The following is a 12,204-nucleotide window of genomic DNA, read 5'->3' on the forward strand; positions in this document are numbered from 1 at the left end:
TGGATCACTTTTATAGAAAGACAGAGCAATGTTTACTAAGGAACAAAACAAGATTAAAACTTTCTCTCCGGATGCTCATGCGTTTGTCAGGCTGATTGCATTTATGTTTCAAGAAGAAATGTAGCCAAAGTACTCAGAAGTACACTGAAACTGTACTTCCCCGACTCTCATATTCCTGCCACAACAAATGAGTTATTGTGTACAATCAAATTAGACTAAGGATTTTAGGGAAGTACAGTTGTGTCCTCATGGACTACACTTATAAAGATAGCAAGCTGTACCAATTATCACTTCCCCCAAAAGGTCTGATTTTTCTGATAGTTTTGGTTCTGAATGAGCCATACTTTATGTCAACAAAGAATTAGGAAAATCATTTACTCCCTAACAAAGACTAAAATAAAAGAGACCAGGGTAGGTGCATCATAAATGTTGTTGAATTAGAGTGGCATATAATAAAAATGGAAGGAAAGGAAGGAAGGAAGGAAGGAAGGAAGGAAGGAAGGAAGGAAGGAAGGAAGGAAGAGGGGAAGAGAGAGAGGGAGGAAAAGAGAGAGAGAGGAAGGAAAGAAAGGAAGGAAGGAAGGAAGGAAGGAAGGGAGGGAGGGAGTCATATTTCCTGGTGAAGCTTTTCATTATGAAACCAATTTGTAAAAAGCTAGCTTATATTTAGGTGAGTTCCAACTAAACTGTCTAATAAGCTTTTGTAATGTACAGCAAGAAAAAAAGATAGTTTTGAATTTTTCATTAGGTGTACAATAAAATACACTTATTTTATTTGCCCAGTCAACAAATATTTATTGTGTACCTACTCTGTGTGGCGCACATCCTGAAGCTATGGCAGTGAGCGAGACCTATACGGTACATTCTGTCACGGAGCTTAAATTCTGGGGGTGGAAGATAGATAGGAATGACATATACATAGGGTAATGTTGCTGCGCTAAGGAGGATGGAGAGATTTAAAACAGATATATGACTGAGGGGTGGTTACTTTAATTCATCAGTTTTCTTTGGGAGCAGACATTTAAGCTATGATCTGAATAACCATGAAAAACAGTAGAGAGAACATTCCAGCCCAACTTATGCAGTCTCCAAGGTGGGAAGGCACTTGTTAAGTTAGCAGAACAGAATGAAAGCCAGGTGGCTGGAACACAGTAGGTAAGGGAGGAAAGGCATGTGATGAATTTTTAGAGGAAACGGAGGTATAAGGAATTTGCACTCTATTCTAGGTGTTATGGGCAGCCATTGAAAGGATTTAAATAAGAACTTGGTGGGATCTGGGCCGGCCGAGTGGCGCGATGGTTAAGAACTGGCTTGGGATGCCAGAGGGCCCCGGTTCGGATCCCACATATGAGGGCCAGTGACACTGCCNTTACTTTATCTTGGGGGTATTTGGAGGCGATTTAAACATTTTTATTAAATACTGAATATTGTATATTGAAGATTGTAGAGGATCCAGATATGTTTTCCTCCATAATGGATTCATCCTTCCCTACTAGGTAGATAACACAGTGGTTCATTTAATCAGAGACTGTTCCATGTGGAGGCTGGGTGGCAGCACTGAAGAGTCTAACTTTAATTCACTCTGGTTTTCAAGAGTTTTCAGGTGAATGTCTGATGTTTCTTTAAGGCCCTGCTCCTGAGGATCCTTGCCTTATGAGACTGCCAAAACTTTGCATTGCTTTTTAGAGACTTTCCACTTAGGTCTTTAGCATTCTGTCCCATGTAGCCCCAGAAATTGGCATTTTTTTTCTGGGTGGTAAACAACATCTCTGTGCATGAGGCTCCCCAGATATCTCCCCAAAGCTGTACTGGCTCCTCCATCACCCAGAAGTGCACTGGCTTCAGTGAAATAGTGAGATTCTCAGCCCTCTCCCCATGCTGAACTGGTAGACGCCCCCAGGATAAAAATGGCTGTAAAAGTCAGCTTATTTCAATGAAGGAGGTATACCTCTCCCTTTCTCATTGCCTCCCCAGCTCTCCAGCACCCTCAAACAGGTGATCTGGTATTTTCTCGTGCTTTTGTACTTTTTCTCAACAGAAGTCCTGATCTGCTACAAATGACTCCACTCTACCCACAATCAGAAGCTAACAAGTAACCAGTTAGAACGGTATATTTCAACAGGTTCAAATTGTCAAAATAGTAATTTTAAAAGTATGGCTTCGTTTTAAAGTTTGAAACATACCAAAACTTTTTTTTTGAGCAGTTGTTTGACTTCATGTTCTTTTGTTCTGAGATTAGTTGAGAAATATTAGTGGATGATTAATATACAATCAGTTTTCAAATATTTTTCAACTCCATAAACCTGTAAATCTTCATTAAATGTCATTGAAACCTGATTGAAAAAGTAAAAATAAAAAAANAATATTCAAAGTGATGAAAAGCAAGGATCTATAAACAAGACTACTCTACCTAGCAAGGCAATCATTTAAAATTGAAGGATATATAAAGAGCTTTCTAGGCAAGTAAAATGTAAAGGAGTTCATCACCACCAAACCAGTATTACAAAAAATGTTAAAAGGACTTCTATAAGAAGAATAAGGGGAAGGGGGGTGAATCATAAATATGAATAATAAAATGAATAATAAAATGGCAATAACTATGTATCTATCAATAATCACTTTCAATATAAATGGATTAATGCTCCAATCAAAACCATAGGGTAGTTGAGTGGATAAGAAAACAAGACCCACTCATATGCTGTATACAAGAGAGCCACTTCAGGTCAAAAGACACGCACAGGGTGAAAGTAAAGGGGTAGAAAAGATTTTATGCAAACGGAAACAAACAAAAAACTGGAGTAGAAATACTTATACCAGAAAAAATAAACTTTAAAACAAAGGCAATAATAAGAGACAAAGAGGGGCATTACATAATGATAAAGGGTTGAATCCAACAAGAGGACATAACCCCTGTAAACATTTTTGCAACAATATAGCACCTAAATATGTAAAGCAAATATTGACTGACATAAAGGGAGAGGTCAACATTAATAAAATCATAGGAGGAGATTTTAACACCCCATTGATACCAATGGACAGATCGTCCAGACAGAAAATTAANCCGAGTGGCGCGATGGTTAAGAACTGGCTTGGGATGCCAGAGGGCCCCGGTTCGGATCCCACATATGAGGGCCAGTGACACTGCCCTCCACAGCTAAGAGAGCTCAGCCTGAAGCTGGGCTTCCGTGAGTCACTGGCAACAGTGTAGGCTGCAGCCCCTGCTGCAGTGGGTTGCCATAAGCTACCATGTGTAGCCAGTAGCCAGCATGAGTGGCCAGCAGCCGCCGTAAGTGGCCATCCAGAGGTCGGCGACTGATCTGCCTTGCCCGGGAAAAGCGCAATGATGGTGCCAACTTGGGCCAGTGAAGCAATGTCCTCCACAACTAGACTGAAGAACAAAAAAACAACAGCAACTTGTCTGTTCCCCTTCCCCAATTCCCCAGCGCTGTTCCCAACCCCCAATTCCCCAATAAAAATCTTAAAAAAAAAAAGAACTTGGTGGGATCTGAGTTTCATTTAAAAGGATGACTTGGACTGTTGTGTGTGAGGAAGCCATTGCAATTATCTAAACAGGAGCTCTTCAGGCCTGGATGAGGGTATTGTCAAGGATATGCCAAGAGGTGGACCTTTGGAAGAAAGTCAACAGGGTGTGATAATGGATTGGAGGATAAGGGTTAAGTGAAAGAAAGGAATCAAAGATGACTTAAAAACCTCTGTCCTGGCCAACAGAATAGGTGTGGGGGCATGTACTGGAAAGGAGAAGACTGGGAGACGGGCAATTCGAGGGGATAGGAATTAAGAGATCTATTTTGGGCTTGTTAATTTTAAGATGCATATTCAGGCATTCCAAGTAGATATGCCACATAGACTGTTAGATATACAATTTTGAAGCTCTGGGAGTATATAAGGGCTAGAGTTGTAACACCCTGGGAGTTAAGAGCATATGATGGTGTTTGAAGCTATATGATGTCACTTGTGAATATTGCTGCCAAGAGGTCTGGCAGATGGGAGCCTAGGGGTGGCAACAGCAAAGTTATTGATGACCTGTACACAGTCTTAATGTAATGAACGGTAGGGTCTAAAGCCCGAAGAGAGTGGATTGGGAAAAGAATGAAGAATTAGAGACAGAGAATTTGAAAAATTGTTTTCAGTCATTTTGCAGTGGAGGAAACAGTGACATGGGATAGCAGGCAGAAGGAGAAGTAGGGGCAAGGGAGTTCGCTTGTTTGTTTTTCTTGAAAGTGTTACTAGATCAGTGTGTGCAATAACAGGATTAAGCAAGAGAGGAATGAGTGACATGGAAAGGTAACTATTGCAGGAGCACAATCGTTGAGAGGATGGAGAGATGGGACCCAGATTAAAGAACTTAACCTTTGGAAGAGCAGAGGGATGGTCAAGGAGGCTGATTGTATAATTACCTCACCTCTTCCCTTAATTTACGTGCCATTATATAAATTGTCTTATTTGATTCTCACATAATTCTCGTGTACTCAATCATTCCCATTTCCAGAAGAGGAAATAAAGTTTAGAAAGGTTGGATAATTTCTCCTAGAATATATAGTTCATAAATAGTAAATCTAGAATTCAAAGCTTTCTTGAAACTCCAAATGGAATGCTCTTTGCGCTACATAACACCGTGGTGCAGCCGCCTTTCTAATGCTCTCTCTGATGCAACGTGGCAAATGTTCACAGTGTATCAGGTACGAAGAAGTACAGTCGCTTTGATGTCATTATTCCCATTTGGTGACTTAGTGGTCAGCAAATGGTTTGCAATTTCAAGTTTGAAATCCCTGGAATCCACTCATGTGGAAGTTTAATGCCCACATCACTTTTTTGTGAATTTAATGACAGCTGGAATATGACAGGGCCATACTTAACATTTATAACTAAAGATCTTATAAAAGCACCTAAAACCTAATGCCTTTCTCAACAAATTTAGCTCATATACTTGTTAGCCATAAATTGCCAATTCATTTTGTTATTGTTTTAAAAGGAACCCCACCCAATAAAACAACAGTAAAGTTCAATTACTTGGTTATTAAATTAATTTTAAAAATTTAGGGTAGGGAAAGTATAAATCTCAATCTATGGTAGTACAGTACAGAGGAATTTATTATCCTATGGTCTAAAAGGTATGGAATTTGATATCAAATGTCCTGGGTTCAAGCCTTAGATCTGGTACATTCTCTTGGTGATCACCTTCAAGTTATTTCATCCCTTGGTTTCCTCATTAATAAAATGAGGGTAATGATATTGGTGCAGAAGTGTTGTTCTCAGAAACAAATGGGATAATCCAGTGAGATAACTTTATAAACTAGGAGTACCTGTTGGTTGTTATTATTATAATTCATATAATACGACATGTTATGTTTAATTTTGTATTTCTTAATGAGCACTGTGAGCCAAATTCACTCTCCCTTCTGATAACCTATGGGTACTTGGAGGAAAGAGAAGAAAAATTGCCTGTATAGGGACGCCTCTCAGTTGGCCTCTTCTAAAAAGCAAATCTCTTGAAACTGCATCAGTCCCGTGTTCCCACAGAAGCCCATCCATCATTGCTACCAGAGTACTCACCTCAGTCTCACACTTACTCGGTAACAAATTTGCACTGAGGGCCCATTATGATCCAGACTCTAAAAGAACTAGACATCAACATAGAAAAAGGATTGTGATACATTTCTGCCTCTCCAGCAGGTCACAGTCTATCTAGTAAGACAGTGTCTTCCCTGGATAAAGTTACTTATCTAGACATCTCCCCTCCTTATCATCCACCCCTACCCCCACCTATTAACTCTAGAATGCCAAGACCCCGTGGTGATCATCTTTAGTTTCCTTCATAATACCTAGCACAATACATTGCTCATAGTAGGTGTTCAATAAGTAATTGTTGGTTTGAAGAAATATTTTGCAGTGTGTTTTTAAAAATATCAAGGTGTACTAGGGGACTAACAAGCAAGATGTTTTGCCTTATAATGTCTCACTGGTTACACTTAACAGCAAGTTAAAATTAGATCCTTTTCTCTTTTTTTTTTTTAAGAAAGAAAACCATAGCAACTGTGATGTTGAATGTTTCAGAGAGCACATTTTTTAAGGATTCTCTTTTTCTGATTTTCCAATGTTTGACCTGCCTTTTTCAAATGAAATCCTAATAAATAATTTGTGGTACTAATAGCCATGTAGACTACTGATTGTATCTATGAAGCAACAGAAACTCCCACACAGAAAAGAATGCTTGATGAAATGCTTGAGGAAAAAAATTAATGTGTTGAAAATGCACTGAATATATTTGAAATGGTTATCCCTTGGAAATGCCTGAACATTAACCTCTCTTTGTTTCTTGCACCTGTATTTATTATAAAACCTTGGAGATTGTGCTAATGTTTCATATCAATATTTGCTGGAGATCTTTTTTAAAGGCATGTGTTTATGAGGAAATCAGTTTTACAGTGCTGTCTTCTAAATTAAAGAATGGATATTTTTACAGAATGTTACCAGTGAATACTGTCTAATTGTTTTTTCTAAAAGTATTTCTATTGAAGTAATGACTAAAGTGTAACTCAGTGCCTCAGGAACACTGACTAATGTCATGTTAATCAACTTGACTACTAAAAAAAAATGAAGAGGTTGATAGTTTAAATCTAGTTGGTACAGGATTTACTTGAACTGAGGAGAAAATATACTTCATCTAGAATGAAATTCATCTAGAATGAAATTTAAAACAAACAAACAAATCCAGCAAGACACCTCAGAAACAACTTTTACAAATGTACAGGCCATACTTTCAGAAAAATTCAATTTTGTTTTGCTTAAAATGTGTAAATTAGCCTTTGATTCACAGCATCCATATTGATCAACATTTATCAAATGCCTACTCTGTGCAAATCCCTGGACTAATGTCAAGGTCAGTAAAGCATATTTCAGCTTTTAGGGAGCTTAGTGGGGGATGTCATTCGCACATAACTGGAATATACAAAATAAGTGCTATAAATGCCATTGGTATTCTGAGGAGGGAAAGATGGATAACTTCTGGCTAGATTTGGACAGGTAGAATGAGGTGAGAACCAGAAGATGGAGCATTGGTAGTAGACAGACTCAAAACCAATATCTTTTGGAAGTAACAAGAATTTCAAATTGACTTCTGAGTAGTTTACAGAAGGAGTGCTAAATAAGTCTGGAAACACACTTTGGGCTAGGTGGTGAAAGGCCTTGAATTCCAGATTATTTAAATAGAGTTTTATAAATTTTTTTAAAGTGAGCAGCCCCATAACTCTTATGTAGACGTGCAACCGTTTTTATAAAGAACAGGCTCTAAATCTGAAGCTGAAGTCACTTGATTTGCAACCAACACTGAAAAATACTAGTTGGGCTTGGCCATTTCTTTCCAGCCTGCACATTTAGGCCACTTTTAGACATTAGGATATTTATTCTGGGTTATTGAGTGGGCCTAAATTACTTTTTCTTGGATAAATTTGGAATAATTGATCTTCCAGATGTTTGAAATGAAATATTTGCTTACAAATTTATTCCCTCTGAGCGCTCTGTTTACCATGGACACTTCCCCCTCTACTATTATTTCTTGTACAAAACTGCAATGAAGACCAGAGTTATGATTTCTATAGAGAGGTTTAAGGACTGATGCAGAAATGCTCAGAAGCTTGTTTCATAAAAACAAGAAAACCTTCCTTCTTGAAAAGAAAAAAGATGTGGGGAGGGGTGGGAGACAGCTGGGAAGGAAGACTGGTGTGGGAGAGTTTGAAGGAGAAATAGGCGGAAGATAGGGAGGGTTGGAGGGAAGAGGAAACAGTTACTTTTTAGAAGAAATGGTTATAAAGATAAGTTTATACATTTTTTTGAACACAAAAATGTGTTCAAAAATGTAAAATAAATGAATAAGGGATAGGTAATGCTGCTATAGATGCTACAAATGTTACTAGCTATAACCAACTACAGATGTTCAGACACAGTTTAGCCACTGGTGCTTGAAGTAGAGAGAGAGTGTAGAAAAGATACCTGGGCGATACCATGATAATTTTGAAATAGTACATCCACCAGCTTTTCCTGTGTATATTTTTACAGTCTATTATAAGAATGAATATGAATCAGAGATTCTTAAAATCAGATATTTTGAGCTTTAAACAAGTTTCAAAAGCTTCACATTTCTTTTGTTTTACAGATAGCATTGAACCAAGAGGGGGGGAAATATATATATATATATATATATATATATATATATAATTTCTATAGTATTCCTCAGAGTCCAGCTTTATTTGGAACTTGGCACACTGTAGTTTATAAAATTTACTCAACATTTCATAAGACACTTAAAAACCATTCAGTGCATGGGTGGGGTGTTGGAGTTGTGTTGCTTTCATTTCTGCATCTCTGCTACTAAAAGAAACTTATTGATATAGATGCATATCCTGAGTGTCCATCCACTAGAGATCTTAATTCAAGGACTGAAGCTTTTACTCAACTCAAATCATATGTAGCACAAAAGCAAACATAAGATAGAGTTATGGCCAAGACAGTTTTCCCCTCACCACTCTGACTAGCCACGTTAATGGTCCAAAAGACATACTGGATGCCAGCAATGATTCCAAGGGAGGAAGGAAAACAGGGCCTTGCTCAAAGTAAAGCTGTGTGGTTTGGGCCTATGATTCCCAGCCATGGTGAGCGCCTTCATTATTGAGCATCACACAGCCTCCCCAAACTTTTATTCTTATAGGTATTTTCCCCCCACAGACACACAACTCTAATATGTCAGTATAAATCACTGGGGAAATATTATTCCAGTATTAAACTTTTGTGAATTAACACCCAAGATGGCTGTTACTGGAATTATTGGAATTTGATCTTAGAAGATAATATAGGCCATCACAGTAAATTTTTTGATGTGTCCACATTTGACCTAACCCTTTTCTGATGATACAAATATACAATGGTAGAGAAGAGGAAAGTGCCTCAAAAGTTAGAGCCATATGTACAATTTTGTCTCTTCCTTTACTGTCCTTGAGTATTACTGAGTCTGACATATTTCATTTGGCATAATATCTTCCAGGTCTATCCATGCTGTCACAAATGATAAGATTTCACTTTTTTAAATTGCCAGGTAATATTCCATTGTATATGTGTACCACAATTTCTTTATCCAGTCATCTGTTGATGAAGTCTTACGTTGCTTCTGTATCTCGGCTATTGTAAATAGTGCTTCAATGAACAAAGGAATGCATATATCTTCTCAAATTAGTGTTTTGGATTTCTTCAGATAAATACCCAGAAGTGGAGTTGCTGAGTCATAAGGTAGTTCTAGACCACCTGCCTTTCTCAGGAAATTAATATCGAGATGGATTTTTTTGTCTTTTTTTGTCCTCAGTGGCTATGTATAAGGTTTTCCTATTCAATGAGTTCGGGCACCCCATAAAAATGTTCATTCAGTGTTGTTCAGCTATAGATGATTATTTTAAAGACATTGTCTAAACGTGTTTTCACAGATTCTTGGTGAGTTCTGAGATTGAAACATAAACTTCCTTAGTGAAACAGTCAGCAAAGGAAGTGCATACAGTTTTACTTTATGGAGATCAATACCTATAATGAATAAAAAAGTACTTTAAATGAATTTGGCTATAGTCTTAAACCATTGGAATTTCAAAATATTGTTTTAATTATTTTTCTTCTCACCCCTACAGAAGTTTCAGGGGGCAATCAATGGATTCAGGAAGCAGTAGGTGTTTGGAGAATACAGTAAAGGGTCTATCCTGATCAGCCTGTTCCAAAGATAAACACAAGCAAGAAAATATCCACCTTGGCAAACCCACCTGGTATCTTGGAAATGCCAAAAGAGAATAAGAAAAGCTGTGGAGACAAACAAGTAGAAAGCACAGCGGAAAGAATAAAGATGGCAAAGAGCGTCAAAGAAAAACAAAGCAATAATTTAGAGAAATTGGTCTTTAAAAGGAAGGCAGAAGGTGAAGAAAAACCAGCTGGAAAGAAAGAGGCAAAGATCATGGAACTTGACAGCCCATTGCTCACCCTGCCGCTGCCTCACATCCCCTTAAAGAACATCCTGGATGTGGAGGTGAAGCTGGTCTATGTCAATGAAGAGGACGTGAGCTATGAGTTCATGGAGTCCTTTGTATCCACGGGGATTCGGCCAACATGCCAAGCGGCTGAAATAGTAGACCCTTTGCGTGTACCTAATTTCAGCATTCTGCCTCAGATTGACAAATGGCTTCAGGTAGCCTTAAAGGATGCCAGCTCTTGCTACAGACAAAAGAAATACGCCGTGGCGGCAGGGCAGTTCAGAACAGCATTGGAGGTATGGGATTAAAGAAAATATAGATTGGTGAGAGGAAGCTGAGAATGAAAAGGTGTGATTACATTGAGCAGCTCTAATCTACTGTAATGAATAGAGATCATGGTGCCAAAATATTGAATGATGTGAGGATAATGTGGTTCCCAGTTCACATAAAGCAAATAAGATATGCCTGCAAATTAAAATGCCTGTGTGCACTTGGCATATAGAAATCACCCCAAAAACATAACTCATGCTTGTTAACAGACCTTGAAGAGAACGATACCATATATAAAAATGTAGTTGGTTTTGTAATTTAGATGTACCCCTCTAAAAGCCATAAAGTTTTACTACAGTGGTGGTGGATAAAATACAGTTTCTGTAGAAATAGGTAGTTAATGAGTATATGAATTGTCCTCTTTTGATATGTAGTGTACATGATTAAATGTAACCATCTTTACTGTTTAGCATGGCTTCATAATTTATACAGGATATTTATTAAAAATGAAATAATACCATTTACTTTATCTTCAAACTTCACTTTCCTTCCCAGACTAGTGAGCTTTATGAATAGTTGTTTTTCTCTCTGCAAGCAGGTAAGTTGGTCAATATCTTGATATAAAGAAATACTAGCCCATGGACTAAAATAAATTTGAGAATTACCACTAAAAGACAAAATAGGCAGTAGGAAAAATTTTTATCCCATGACTCACTTAACCTATAAAAGATCAAAATGTGTAACTAGATGTCCCATTGGCCTGGCAATATGGGTAACTACATATTCAATAATTACAAAAAAAAAAAATCAATGCCTTTTGTATATGCCCAGTGGCCACTGGAGGTATAAAAAATGAGTTAAGACATGGTTCCTTCCCTCTAGCAGTATGGTGAGGGAGACAAACCAGTAAACAGTTAAATAGATATGCCATACACGAGTAGTGATTGAGCCACCATGGCACAGGGGACATGGGCAGGAGTTAAATGTGAGATGTTTGTGGTGGAGCTTTAAAGAGTAAAGTATGATTTCCACTGTTACTTGCAGGTTAAAATGACTACATCTACAATGAATTATTAATGGACAATGCTAGACAATGGTGCCCCTAAATATTTAAAAGGAAAGCTAAGCACAAAAAGCGAGGTCCAAAGAGAAATCAAATGATGAGGTAGAGCACAACTAGACGCATCTACAAATATTTCTGTCCTTCTAAAGGGTCATCTACACAAAGAAGGGAAGAGTGATGCACTGTGTAAATTTCTGAGCTATGTAAAAAGGGCCCCCAAGAAATCAAGTTATTCACAAACCACTGAGAGTCCTCTGCTGTCCTTTGAGCTAAAGACCAAAAGCCTCTGTCTGAGGAAAAGCTGCTAACAAAAGACTCCAGGAAGAGCCCTGGGCACTTCTCTAAGGCTGTTGCAGCTGAAATTGTTTAGGGAGGTCAGGGGGGCAGGGTTAAAGGTGTAATTTTATAAATAAAGAAAAATAATCATTTTGGCAATGAAAAAAGAGAGGCATAAAATACGAAGGGATATAAACTTCAAATTAAGCCATGATGTAATTGTACTAGAAAATGTTTGCATTCTCTCTCTCTCTCCCTTTTCCTCTCCCTCCCTCCCTCCCTCCCTCTTCCTTCCTCTCTCTCTCTCTCTCTCCCCCCCCTCACCATCACCACCCTCAAGTTTTTACGAAAGTATTGGGTGCTCACACTAATTACTGGTAATTAACAAAGGTAATTATTTTGAGACCAAAACTTAGCTTAGACATCTGGCCTAGCTTTTGTCTCATTATCTTGGGAGTTAACTTTAAAGTCTTACCTAGAATGTCTCTTAATAAACCAAAGCAACTGGGAATAGAAAAGATTTTTAACCTCTTTAACCCTTTCTTCTACTGAATTCAATGTCTCTCTTTTTTTTTT

At 37.9% G+C, this 12,204-nt stretch overlaps 1 protein-coding gene across 1 annotated transcript in view; it reads left to right on the forward strand.

The window, feature by feature from the left end:
- The first annotated feature begins 9,702 nt into the window (after nucleotides 1-9,702).
- Nucleotides 9,703-12,204, forward strand: part of SPATA16 (spermatogenesis associated 16) — a 218,101-nt gene continuing 215,599 nt past the window's right edge. The window contains 2 exon segments of the mRNA XM_019660518.1: nucleotides 9,703-9,743; nucleotides 9,745-10,315. Of these exon segments, the coding sequence (XP_019516063.1) occupies nucleotides 9,706-9,743; nucleotides 9,745-10,315 (609 nt within the window). The 5' untranslated portion in view covers nucleotides 9,703-9,705.

The sequence above is a fragment of the Hipposideros armiger genome, unplaced genomic scaffold (genome assembly GCF_001890085.2).
Source record: "Hipposideros armiger isolate ML-2016 unplaced genomic scaffold, ASM189008v1 scaffold_320, whole genome shotgun sequence".
In the NCBI taxonomy this organism is placed as follows: domain Eukaryota; kingdom Metazoa; phylum Chordata; class Mammalia; order Chiroptera; family Hipposideridae; genus Hipposideros; species Hipposideros armiger.